Source organism: Cucurbita pepo, chromosome 4 (genome assembly GCF_057944985.1).
Source record: "Cucurbita pepo subsp. pepo isolate OVF chromosome 4, ASM5794498v1, whole genome shotgun sequence".
Classification (NCBI taxonomy): Eukaryota; Viridiplantae; Streptophyta; class Magnoliopsida; order Cucurbitales; family Cucurbitaceae; genus Cucurbita; species Cucurbita pepo.
Genome location: NC_141801.1, coordinates 2881657 through 2893529, shown reverse-complemented (window position 1 = coordinate 2893529; position 11873 = coordinate 2881657). Strand labels below are relative to the sequence as shown.

Genomic DNA, 11873 nt, shown 5'->3' with positions numbered 1-11873 from the left:
CCGAATCCCCATAGTTTGCTGGCTTCAAACATGTCCTCAACTTTTGAAGTCAAAGGTCCCGCGAACTACACCTACGAGTGTTCGTGGGTTAGGTTGAATTGAGTTTCGATTCAATTTTGGCGTGAACCAATTGAGTTTAAACATGAGTGGGTTTTGCCACGTAACCATCTCTTTCCTTTACTCATTAATTGAATCTTATTTTCATTTAATTTAGTCTCCAACCAATCACCACCTCTCTTCCAACCAACCACTCACCTCCATGCCCTCATTTTTAATGCCATTTTCTCTATATTTATATACATTCCTCTTTCCATATCAACATCTCATTCCTACATTTGGGTAACACATATTGCCATGGCTCCTTCATCACCCAACAATATCGTGTGTGTTATGGATGCTTCGACCCCTCTCGGCATCGCCCTCGTCGACCGTCTCCTCCGTCTCAAGTTCACCGTCCACGCTGCTATCCACTCGAATATCAGCGAGTTCATGTTCAACGGATATGACAATAAGAGCCTCAAGATCTTCCACTCTGACCCGTTTGATTACCATAGCATAGTCGATGCGTTGAGAGGGTGTTGTGGATTGTTTTACACGTTTGATCCTCTTCGACACCAACCCACCTTTGATGACGATGTAAGTTTAGTTCTGCTTGTTTATATTTGTACAAACGTCCTAAAAATATTGATGAAAGTTAAAATATTGAAGGAAATGATGGTGATGGGAGAGATGGAGGTGAGGGCGGCACATAATGTGTTGGAGGCTTGTGCTCAAACTGACACTATTGATAAGGTTGTCTTTACATCTTCTGTCGCCGCTGTTATTTGGGGGCAGGATCGTAATTCCACATCTGTTTCTCATTTAGATGAGAGATTCTGGAGCGATGTCCACTTTTGCCGCAAATTTAAGGTATTAACTTTTCTTCCCGAAAAAGTTAGGTCAAAATTGTTTATACAATAAAAAAAAAAAAAAAATTTGGACTATATTAAATTTAGAGAAAAATATGTGAATTAAAGTATTGAAATTACAATTATGCCCCTGAATGCATTGAACAGCTGTGGCATGGGCTGTCAAAGACGCTAGCGGAGAAGACGGCATGGGCATTAGCTAGGGACAGAGGAGTCAACATGGTATCGGTCAACGCAGGGCTGTTGGTGGGCCCCGATTTGACCATTGATAATCCGTATTTAAAAGGAGCGGCGGAGATGTATGAAAGTGGATTATTTGTGACCGTTGATTTGAACTACTTGGTGGAGGCCCACATTCGTGTGTTCCAAGATCTCTCATCGTACGGTCGGTACATCTGTTTCAACCACGTCATCAACACCAATGATGATGCAGCTGATCTCGCCCGCAAATTGACGTCTTTGCCCCCAGGGTTAGTGCCTTTTTTTTTTATTTATTTATTTAGTTTTCCATTATTTCTTATTATTTATTATTTATTATTTATTTTTTAATTATGTTGATTTACAGAGAAGAGCAGCAATTTGCGAGGGAGATTCCACAGAGAATAAGCAACAAGAAGCTGAACAAATTGTTGATGAATTTTAAGGGAGAAGAGCAAATAGATTGAAGGATAGTTCAATTTTATTTTTTAAAAATAAAATAAAAATGTGTATATGACAGATATGAGAAAAGTGTCTCGATGTTGTATGTATCGATTATGTAATGGCTCAGGCTCACCGCTAGCAGATATTGTCTTGAAACACGTCTGTTATGGAAATATTACCATATTCTTATAAAGGGTGTTTCGTTCTCTTCACCAGCTAATGTGGGATTCTCACAATCCACCTCCCTTCAGGGCCCAGTGTCCTTACTGGCACATTGGCTCGTGTCTACCCCCTTCGGAGAAACCTTCTCGTTGGCATATAGTCTGGTGTTTGGCTTTAATACCATTTGTAACGGCCCAAGCTCACTGTCAGCCAATATTGTCCTCTATGGACTCTCTGTTGGGCTTCCCCTTCAGGCTTTAAAACGCTGTTAAGGAAAGGTTTTCACACCCTTGTAGAGGATGTTTAGCTCTTCTCTCCAACCAACGTGGGATTCTCACAAATTAGTACGGGAGACAAATTTTTAGATCTATTCTCAATGGTTTTAAGGAAGCAACCACATTATGGCCAGAGACGTCCATTTAACCCACACAGATGTGGAATCTCTGTTTAAAAGGAAAATGAGACGAGGAGTGGAGAGGGATTTCTACTTGCTAACTAAATGTGGCCGACGAGAAAAAGCAAGTCTATTAGATGCCTTAGGAAAGCGTGTGCAAGTTTTCTTATTGTTAGGAACAACTTTCGACATTGGTATGATATTTTCTATCTTGAGTATAGACTCTCATGGTTTTTACTTATGGTTTGTTCAAAAGATCTTATACTAATGAAGATAGTATCCCTTCCGTATATACTCATGGTTTTCCCCTTATTAAACAATTTGAGACTCTAACAAGCCTCAACAATTCTCCTCTCGAACAAAGTACACCATAAAGTCTTATTTGAGGCCTCTTCTCTAGAGCCCTTCAACAATCTTCCCGTAATTGAGGCTCAACTCTCCTCGAAAGTCTTCGGATGAAGTACGCCCTTTATTCAACACTTGAGTCACTCTGACTACACTTTTGAGACTCACAACTTTTTTGTTCGACACTCGAAAATTATATTGACATGATTAATTAAGATAAGGGTATGACTGTGATATCATGTTGTTGAACACAAGCCTTTGTGGAAAACATTCACACTTTTATTAAGACCAATAAAAAAGAAGTTACAAAGACACTTTGTAGAATACTACTACGTGTTGCTTTGCTTGGAATAACTTGTGACGAAATATTTAGACAATGAACTCACACAATTATTGGACTTGACCCTATTGAGCTAATTATGATATTTTAACACTCATTTCTACTAGTTCACATTCACCGTACCACGTTGGTCATCTGTTTTTTTATGATAGTTGTGTTGACATACTTAGAATTTGACTTTTGAATTCTTTTCGATCGTCTAAGTTGTTGAGGCACTGGGTTTTTTTTCACTGAATTCACCTCCTCAGCACTAATCCTCATTCATCGTACCACGTTGGTCATCCGTCCTTTATAATAGTTGCATTGACAAACTTCGGATTTGACTTTCAAATTCTTTCCGACCATTTAAGTTGTTTTGATATTTTTTTTTCTTTTCATTGAGTCACTTCTAGCTCAAGAACATAAGTATCACTTGGATCTTCAAGTGCATTAACATCTTCTGTGATAGAGCTTTTTCTATGTTGTTTGAGTCTGTCAAGACTTTCTTCTTCGAGGAGCACCATGAAGATATTTCATCAAACCTATATCTCTTGTGGTGTAACATCTTCCAATTGTTGGATCACAACACTTCTATTTCATCAAATCCTTGGACTTAGTGACATTTTTCCTGCAATTGTAGCAAATACTTTCAAATCTCTTCCTTTGAAAATTTTTGAATTTTTGTTGTCGTTCTTCTAAGCTCTCCAAGCTTATGCAGCTTCTTAGTGACTTCTTCTTTTGCCAGCATTTTTGTATTCACCTGCACTTCTTCGTCACCCTTCAACGTGACGACTTTCATTGCTTAGCCATTGCTTTTTGGCTGGCTAGCAAATTTTTAAACTCTACAAGTGATGATTGAGCGGATCATCCATGTATAGTAATAATGAAGCTTCTATACTCTGGTTGCAATTTGTGGATGATGATTCTTTGATGATCTTTTTATTCGAGCTGCTCCGATGATAGACTCATAACTAGTTCAGTAATCTCTCGACAGATCGATTTGACCTTGTGGAAGTACTGAGCAATCGTCATATCATATTGTGAGATAGATAACAACTTGTTCTTCAGAAGTTGTAGTCCTGTATGTTTTTCTTTGAGAAAAGCATCTCAAACGTGTCTCATACTCTTTTGGTATCTTGTCATCCTAAATGTGCTCCAATATCTCTTCTTCAAATATGTTTTTCAAGGCAAACATTGTCTTGCATTTTTTCACTTCCTTGTAGATAGGACATCATGCATGTCCTGCCCACATGTTATAGTGGTTGGTGTTGAGTTTCTTGATTCCTCCAACGACTTGAAGATCACCCAATCGTGTTGGTTGACATGAAGAAACTTATTCACTAATAATCTCAAGAAATCATTTCTGATGTGAAAGATTAGCCAAACCTGCCACCACAAATCATACTAGGAGTTTCAAGAGATATAACAACCGATACCACCTCCCTTGGATACAAGATTAGAAACAACAATCATCCACATTGGTATGATATTGTCCACTTTTAGTATAAGCTCTCATGAATTTACTTTTCGTTTCCCCAAAAGGCTACGTACAAATGAAGAAAATGTCTCTTGCTTATATATCAATGATCTTTCCCTTAATTAAATAATGTAGGACTCCAACAATTCTCAACACGCTCATACGTAGAAACTTCTTCAAATTTGCATGAATTAGCAGACCGATCTCCCGTATGAGCAACCATTTCCGAAACTGGTTAGGAATCGACTCCATGAGACTAGCCGAAATCCAACCATCTCTCTTCTTTTTTTTTTTTTTTTTTTTTGAAAGGCATCATAGCATGCAATTATTTTTTTTCATGGTAGTCTCGAAACTTGGCGTATGTAATATATGTCAACTTTTGAAAACTTTGGCTTAACTTTGGTCAAATCCAACCATGCTATTATTATTTTTCATTGATTATGTTCAAAATAAATTTACGAACTTTTAACTCTATGAAAATGTTTAAAGAAGAATATTTTAAATGATTTTTTTTCATATAATAATCATGACATACCTATACTAACAAATAGAGTATGATTCCTAAAAATACATATTCACATTAAATAAATCATGAAAGAAAACTCTAAACAAATGAGATTTTCAATTAAGTTCGACTTTTTTAATTCATCACAAGCAACTTTGTGGCATAAGTACTCCCATACTTGATCCACCAACGTTGTTGCATGTCGATGTCGATGCCTTGTTCTTATACGTAAGCTTGATGTCCTCCAAACGTATGTCATCACATGGATTGGTGGAGCTGCAATCAAACGTTATAGCCTCTGATGTTGCTGATGTTCCTCCAATGTTTTTATACGTCACATCACTAATCTTCACTCCAGCACTCTTTAAAACAACAAAACAAAAACAAATTTTTAGTTCAATCCAACACTAATTAATGAGTTAATGTACTTGTAAAAGGACAACAAATTAGTTACCTGACCAGGACAACCTTCATTGTCCGGACAATAATTTTGATCGATTATGATGGGATTCTTAACATTGTTCATAACGATGTTCTGAAACACAACATGTTTCACGAAGCCATTGCCAGGCCTCGCCCACGTCTTTATCCTCACACCATTATCGGATTTAGTGAACACTGCGTTCATCAATGTTACATTTTGGACGCCTTGTTCGTCAAACTCTTTTCCCAAGCTCCCAATGCTGCATTATTATTATTATTCTTATTATTGGAGATTAGATCATAAAAATGTTTGATATGTTGTAAAGAATTGATTCATTACCTTACGCCATGGCCAGGCCCACATTTGATACGAGTCATAAACAAATTCTTAGTTCCATCTCCAATGGATATGCAATCATCACCAGTTTGGATGGTAGTTCCTGTGATGGTTACATCGGTTGATGACTGCACATGAATGCCGTCAGTATTGGGGCTTTGGTCGGGAGCCATTATCTTCACATTCTTAACCAATACATTATTGCAACTGTTAATTGTAATATGAGACTGCCGGCTATTGAGTGATGTCAGCCCACTTAAATAGATGTTGTTCGCCCAATTGAATGTTAGTGACTGCATCAATTTACCAAAGCAAAAAAAAAAAAAAAAACATGTTACCAAAACGATGGTTGGAACGGAGTCCCACATTGACTAATTTACAAGATGATCGTGAGTTTGTAAATGAGGAATACATCTCCATTTGTATGAGGTCTTTTGGAGAATCCCGAAGAAAAACCATGAGGGGTTATGCTCAAAGTGGACAATATCATACCATTGTGGAGAGTCGTGATTCCTAACATGGTATCAGAGGCATGCCCTTAACTTAAGTCTCGAAAGTGTAGTCAAAAGTGACTAACGGGTCGAGCAAATGGTGTAATTTGTTCGAGGGCTCCAGAGAAGGAGTCGAGGGTTCTATAAAGGTGTAGTCAAAAGTGACTAATGTGTTGAGCAAAGGGTGTACTTTGTTCGAGGACTCCAAAGTAGGAGTCGAGGGTTCTACAGACCTCATGAGAGGTTCTATGGTGTACTTTGTTCGAGATGAGGATTGTTGGGAGGGATAAGTATGGAGAATACATCTCTATCCGTACTAGGCATTTTGGGAAAGCCCAAATAAAACCATGAGATATTAGGGTGAAAATGTAAGGAGATTTAGGGTAATTATATTAATAATTATATGGTTAAGGTTTAAGACGACATACCCTAGCTCCCGGTGGACAATCCTTTCCAGAGTCCCTGCAGGCCCAATACGAAGCGCCCTTTGCGTCAATGTTGCCGCCGAAGAAAGAAACATCGTTAACTTTAATGAACAAAATCCAATACCCAGAACTTCCAAGGGCACGGTAGTCTAGAGGTGCCACAAGGGTTCCATTCAAACGGAAGGTAATCTTGTTCTTACATGGCCCTCTGAATGTGGTGGGGTTTAGCAAGAATCTTCCCTTAGGGACATTGATGGTGGACGGCGTGGAGGAGCTGCAGGCCGATGTCCATGCCTTGAGAAAGGGTCGAGTCGAGTCGGTTTTACCGTCGGGTTTTGCTCCGTAAGTAATCACATTGAAAGTGGCTGCACTCGAGAGTTGAATGAAGAAATAGAAGGAGGAGATGATGAGAAGTAATGTTTTGATTGTGTTGGCCATTTTTGGAGAAGAGAAGATGATGGGATATGAGAGGCATAACAAATGGGTAGTGTTATTTATAGTGATAGAAATTGGAGTGACATGCACTTCTCCATGTGCATGAATATCCCTAATTGAGGCGGCGGCTGATAAGCGGTGGTTTGATTAAAATGAGGGAAATCTGGTCGCCGCAATCCTTATGCATTTTCCTTTGTGTATCGCACAAATTGTGTGCTTCTTTTTCACGTAAATTTGGATACATACATTCTTGTGTTTCCTGTTACGTAAACAATAAGTAAGTTTATGTTGAAACTTTGGTGTGGATATTGACAATATTTTATTTGTTGTGTTGAAAGCCCTTGTGATGCACGGTCTCCAAATGAATTAAATATATGACAATCTTGATTGGTTGTACGAAAACAGCCATTCGTACGTTTGCCGATTGGTCTTCCCTTGAATGCCAAAGCGCAGCCATATAGCTACGACACCCATTTTCATGAGTTATATGTATATATATTATCATTTTCTTGCATTAATAGGTAAGATAGCTTCGTAGAATAGAAGAAAGCAGGCGGACAGCTTTGATTCCTATCTCAATATGATTCATTTTGGATATTCTTAGATACATAAGATATAGCCTATGTGACTTGTAAGAGCGATAAAATGCTTAACTCTAAAGTTTGACTATGCGGTGACTGGTATAGAAGAAGCTAAGGACCTATCAATACTCTCCATCGATGAATTAATGGGGCCCGCTTCAATCTCATGAGTAAAAAATCAATAGATCATTGTAAATTAATGAAAAAAAGACACTTCAAGTGAAGGAGACAGACAACCACGAAGGAGAAAATATTCGTTTAACAAGTAGAGGTAGTGGAAGAGAAGGATTTCGCAGCCGCCATAGTGGTTGTACTAACCGAGGTAGAGGGAGAAATGATGGTAAAAAATAATCCAATAATCAAAGTAACACAAGGAATGTCATTCAATGTTACCATTGCAGAAGAATGCCTATAAAACCTTATTGTTGGTATAAAGAAAGCAAATGAATTTTGCAGCAAAAATGAAGAAGAAAGACTTTTTATGGCTTGTATTGATATTAAAAAAAAAAAAAAAAAAAATATGCAAGAGAGGAGGAGGTAAAAACAGAGTGAAAGTTGAAACTAGTCATGATAATATAAAACTGTTAGAAAGTGTTCAATTTGTGCCTCATTTATGGTACAATTTATTGAGTGTTGGACAATTAATGACTAGGGGACGTTATGTTCTATTTGATGACAACATATGTATCATTACAAATAAGAAATTCAGGTAATAAAGTTCAAATTGTCATGACCTCAAATAAAATGTTTCTAACGTGAGATATTTTGCTCTTGCTACCGGCACAAAAGGTGACTTGATATTATGGCATCTGGGCATCTTCATATGAAGAGCTTGAAAATACTCAGGGATGAATGTATGGTTTTCAGATTACCAAGAATTGATCAATTAGTTTATGTGAATCATGCGTTTATGACAAGCAAACTGGGAAGTCTATTTCCGATTAAAAAAGATAAAAGAGCTTCAAATTGTATAGAACTAATTCATACTGATTTATGTGGGTCAATGCAAACTAAATCCTTGGGTGGGAGTATATACTTTTTACTATTTATTGATGACTATAGTCGGATGAGCTGAGTTTACATCCTACCACTTAAGTCAGAAAGTTTTCAAAAGTTTCAGAATTTTAGAGCTATGGTGGAGAACCAAAGTGGCTTTCACATTAAAGTTCTTCGCACGGATAGAGAGGTTCATATCTAAAGAATCCAATATGTTTTGTGTAGAAAAGGGCATTCAAAGGGAGTTAACAGCTCCTTACACTCCAAAACAAAATGGAATCGCTGAACAAAAAAATCGAACGGTTGTGGAGATAGCAAGAAGTATGATAAAAGCAATGAGACTTTCAAACCAATTTCGGGTGGAAGTTATAGCAATATCTTTTTATCTATTAAATATCTCACCAACTAAGGCTTGTTATGAATCAAACTCCTTATGAAGCATGATATAAATTTTATAACCTTCTTAATGAAAAGATTTTAGTTAAAAGGGATTAAATATTTGATGAGAATGTAAGTTGGGATTGGAGTAAAAAATAGGAGCAGCAACGGATTACACTTGAAGTTCCTCTAGATGAGGAGAAAAGAGTCAACATCAATGCATCTTCTAGTGCCTCTATTGCTACACTATCAACTTCAGTATCACTAAACAACAACTCTTCTCTTGAAGAATCTTTAGATGAGACACTGTCAGGAAGTATAAATCTTTAGCTGACATATATGCATCGTGTCAAGTTGCTCTTACTGTTTCATACCCTATAAGTTATGAAGAAGCAACGGAAAAAGAAGATTGACAAAAAGTCATGGTAGAAGAGATGGGAGTTGGGAGATGGTTTACTTACTAAATGAAAAAAATGCAATTAACTTGAAATAGATGTTCAAGACAAAATTTGCACCAAAAAGGAAGCATAAGAATAAGGCTCGTCTTGTGGCAAAAGGGTATGCACAACAACAAGGTATAGACTTTGAAGAGACTTTCTCTATAGCTCGCTTTGAAACTGTAAGAACTATTCTAGCATTAACAGAAGAATTGTGGTGGCTTGTTTATTAGTTTGATGTCAAGTCAACATTTTTTAATGAAGATTTACAAAAAGAGGTCTTTGTAGCACGACAGAAGGATTCATAAAGAAAGACAAAGAAACAAATGTATACAAGCTGAGAAGGATATTATATGGATTAAAGCAGACCCCTCAAGCTTGGTATAATAAGATTAATGAGTATTTTTTAAAAAAATGATACATGAGAAGTGAGAATGAACCTACTTTGTATGTGAAGAAGAAAGGTAAAAGTGATTTCATCGTTATTTGCCTCTATGTTGATGATATCATTTATATTAATTCCTCTAATTCTCTCTTAGATAAATTTAAGTCTCAAATGATGATGTTATATGGATTTATTGTACTATTTTCTTGGTCTTGAAGTATATCAAGTTGAAGATGAGATTTTTATTTCACAAAGAAAATATACCAAAGATATTGTGAGTAAATTTATTATACTTAATTGTTAGCCTATAGCCACACCCATGAATATTAATGAGAAATTACAACATGAGGATGGAGAAGAGATGACGGATGGTAGAAGTTTCAGAAGCTTGGTTGACAGATTAATTTACTTAACACTTACACGACCCGCATTACATTTTCTGTTGGTATTATTTCTAATTTATGCAACATCCTTCAAAGGATCATTATGGAGCAGCAAAAAAAAGTCTTACATCATGTTTTTGGAACTATGGAGTATGAAATTTGGTATTCTAAATTTTCTAGTTTCAAATTATATGGGTTCACTGATAGCGATTGGACATGATCATTATGATAGCGTAAAGACCGAGCTGACTCAATGACTCTAAAAAGACGTGTAAATTTTTTCCGAAATAAAAAACAACCAAATTTAAAACATAACATACATTATATTTATATTATATCAAAATAAAGTTTATGCAAAGTATTTAAAATACAAAATAAGGAATGAGACAATATTTTAAAACAAAAAGGGTTGAAGGACAACAGGTGAGGTTTGTCTATGGCACCGGCTCTAGAGTCCGCTCCTGATCTCGACCAGCTCCTTATTACCTGAAAAAAAAAAATGAAAAATAAGGAATGAGAACAAAGACTCAGTAAGCAGCCAACTTGTAGGATCTTAATCGTGTCCTTGATATGCTAGGGTACCACACTCTTTCTTTTCTCGTTCTTGTTCTTGTCGTAAGTACTTAGGTCCTCTGGTTCTTGGTCTTAATTTGTGGGTTCTTATCATGTTCTATCCTAGGGACCTTGGTCCTTGGATTCTGAAACTTCGGTTATTCTCTAAGGGTCTTAGTACTATAGTTCTAAGTTCTTGATTTTTGTTCTAAGAACTTAGATCTTGATCCATGTTTTAGTTCTTGATCTTTCTCTCATTTATGGTTCTTTATAGGTTCTTGTTCTTGGTTTTTTTATAGGTTCTTGTCCTTGGTTCATGTTTTAGTCCTTGATCTTTCTCCAAGAGCCTTAGTATCATTCTGTGTGTGACGCATTTCTCCACGAATCGAGCAACACATGTCAACGCGCTTTTCCTCTCGCCGGTTGACACGTGGCTCGTCGGAAAATTTTCTCTCTCCTCCTAGAAATCACAACGCAAAAGTGATTAGGTTTTTCTCAATTTTCTCATTTTCATATCTTTTAATCTATAACTCAACTTTTAATCTATAACTCAATTCGATTTGGTTTCTTCAGCAAAGTTGTAGATCATAATTTGAAGTACGTCATGATATTTTTTCTTGAATTTTACTTCAACATCAACCTATTTATGGACGTCGGAAGTAGGTACATTCCCTCTTACCCTTCTTGGAAAGAACTCTTGGAACAGTAGTTTTCGGCCACATTTTCGGCCATGTTTTCAGCCAAGTTCCTTCACAAAATATGTGAAGAATCTTTCCTAGATGAACATATTAAAATTTCAGCCCTCAATTCGCAATGGAAGATCTCGAATCTAAAAAAAATGGTGGAAGATTACCTCGCAGATCTTTTTGGCTCTTGACGAAAAATGGAACTCCAATCACCCAAAAAGTCTTCTTCTTTCCAGGAAGAAGTCCTTGCACCTAGATCGTGGCTAGAGACGACTTCCATGGTGGTCTCGTGAGTTTTCTGGCGGCGGTTTCTTGCTCTCACTCCAAAACTTCTCTCTCTTTGTTTCTCTTTGTTGCAGGTATTATGTCATGGCCTCTCATTAACCCATAAAGTAACTTGAGGACGAAATGACCTCATGCCCCTCAATGATTTTGACCAAATATTATATATATATATATATATATAATTTTTCTATTTTGCTTGGGTGCTAATGCTCTAACTCCTATCTTTCAAACAAAATACACCATTTATTCAACATTTGAGTCATTTTCATTGTACTTTCAAGCCTCGCAACTTTTTTGTTTGACATTTGAAGATTTTATTGACATGGT

At 36.7% G+C, this 11873-nt stretch overlaps 2 protein-coding genes and 1 long non-coding RNA gene across 3 annotated transcripts; 1 reads left to right on the top strand and 2 right to left on the bottom strand.

Moving 5' to 3' along the window:
• The first annotated feature begins 305 nt into the window (after positions 1 to 305).
• On the top strand, positions 306 to 1762 carry LOC111793506 (cinnamoyl-CoA reductase-like SNL6). Its single transcript, XM_023675415.2, has 4 exons — positions 306 to 636; positions 709 to 909; positions 1056 to 1378; positions 1474 to 1762. Exons 1-4 carry the CDS (start codon positions 355 to 357, stop codon positions 1571 to 1573), a joined length of 906 nt encoding a protein of 301 aa, XP_023531183.2. The 5' UTR covers positions 306 to 354; the 3' UTR covers positions 1574 to 1762.
• Positions 1763 to 4848: 3086 nt separating this feature from the next.
• LOC111794030 (polygalacturonase-like) lies at positions 4849 to 6877 on the bottom strand. Its single transcript, XM_023676136.2, has 4 exons — positions 6432 to 6877; positions 5516 to 5805; positions 5207 to 5435; positions 4849 to 5114 (listed from the first exon to the last, which is right to left on the bottom strand). The coding sequence occupies exons 1-4, from the start codon at positions 6864 to 6866 to the stop codon at positions 4896 to 4898; spliced, it is 1173 nt and encodes a 390-aa protein (XP_023531904.2). The 5' UTR covers positions 6867 to 6877; the 3' UTR covers positions 4849 to 4895.
• A 3505-nt stretch (positions 6878 to 10382) lies between these two features.
• On the bottom strand, positions 10383 to 11668 carry LOC111792186 (uncharacterized). Its single transcript, XR_002814758.2, has 3 exons — positions 11429 to 11668; positions 11255 to 11350; positions 10383 to 10509 (listed from the first exon to the last, which is right to left on the bottom strand). It is a non-coding gene; the product is annotated as an uncharacterized LOC111792186 (long non-coding RNA).
• Between the last annotated feature and the right edge of the window lie 205 nt (positions 11669 to 11873).

What these genes read in the sequence shown, in the direction of transcription:
- LOC111793506 (XM_023675415.2), top strand. Translation starts at nt 355, where the DNA reads ATGGCTCCTTCATCACCCAACAATATCGTGTGTGTTATGGATGCTTCG. An exon ending in ACTTTTGCCGCAAATTTAAG is followed by an intron (nt 910 to 1,055) that starts GTATTAACTTTT and finishes TGCATTGAACAG; the next exon opens with CTGTGGCATGGGCTGTCAAA. An exon ending in TTGACGTCTTTGCCCCCAGG is followed by an intron (nt 1,379 to 1,473) that starts GTTAGTGCCTTT and finishes GTTGATTTACAG; the next exon opens with AGAAGAGCAGCAATTTGCGA.
- LOC111794030 (XM_023676136.2), bottom strand. Translation starts at nt 6,866, where the DNA reads ATGGCCAACACAATCAAAACATTACTTCTCATCATCTCCTCCTTCTAT. An exon ending in GGGCCTGGCCATGGCGTAAG is followed by an intron (nt 5,436 to 5,515) that starts GTAATGAATCAA and finishes ATAATAATGCAG; the next exon opens with CATTGGGAGCTTGGGAAAAG. An exon ending in ATGAAGGTTGTCCTGGTCAG is followed by an intron (nt 5,115 to 5,206) that starts GTAACTAATTTG and finishes GTTGTTTTAAAG; the next exon opens with AGTGCTGGAGTGAAGATTAG.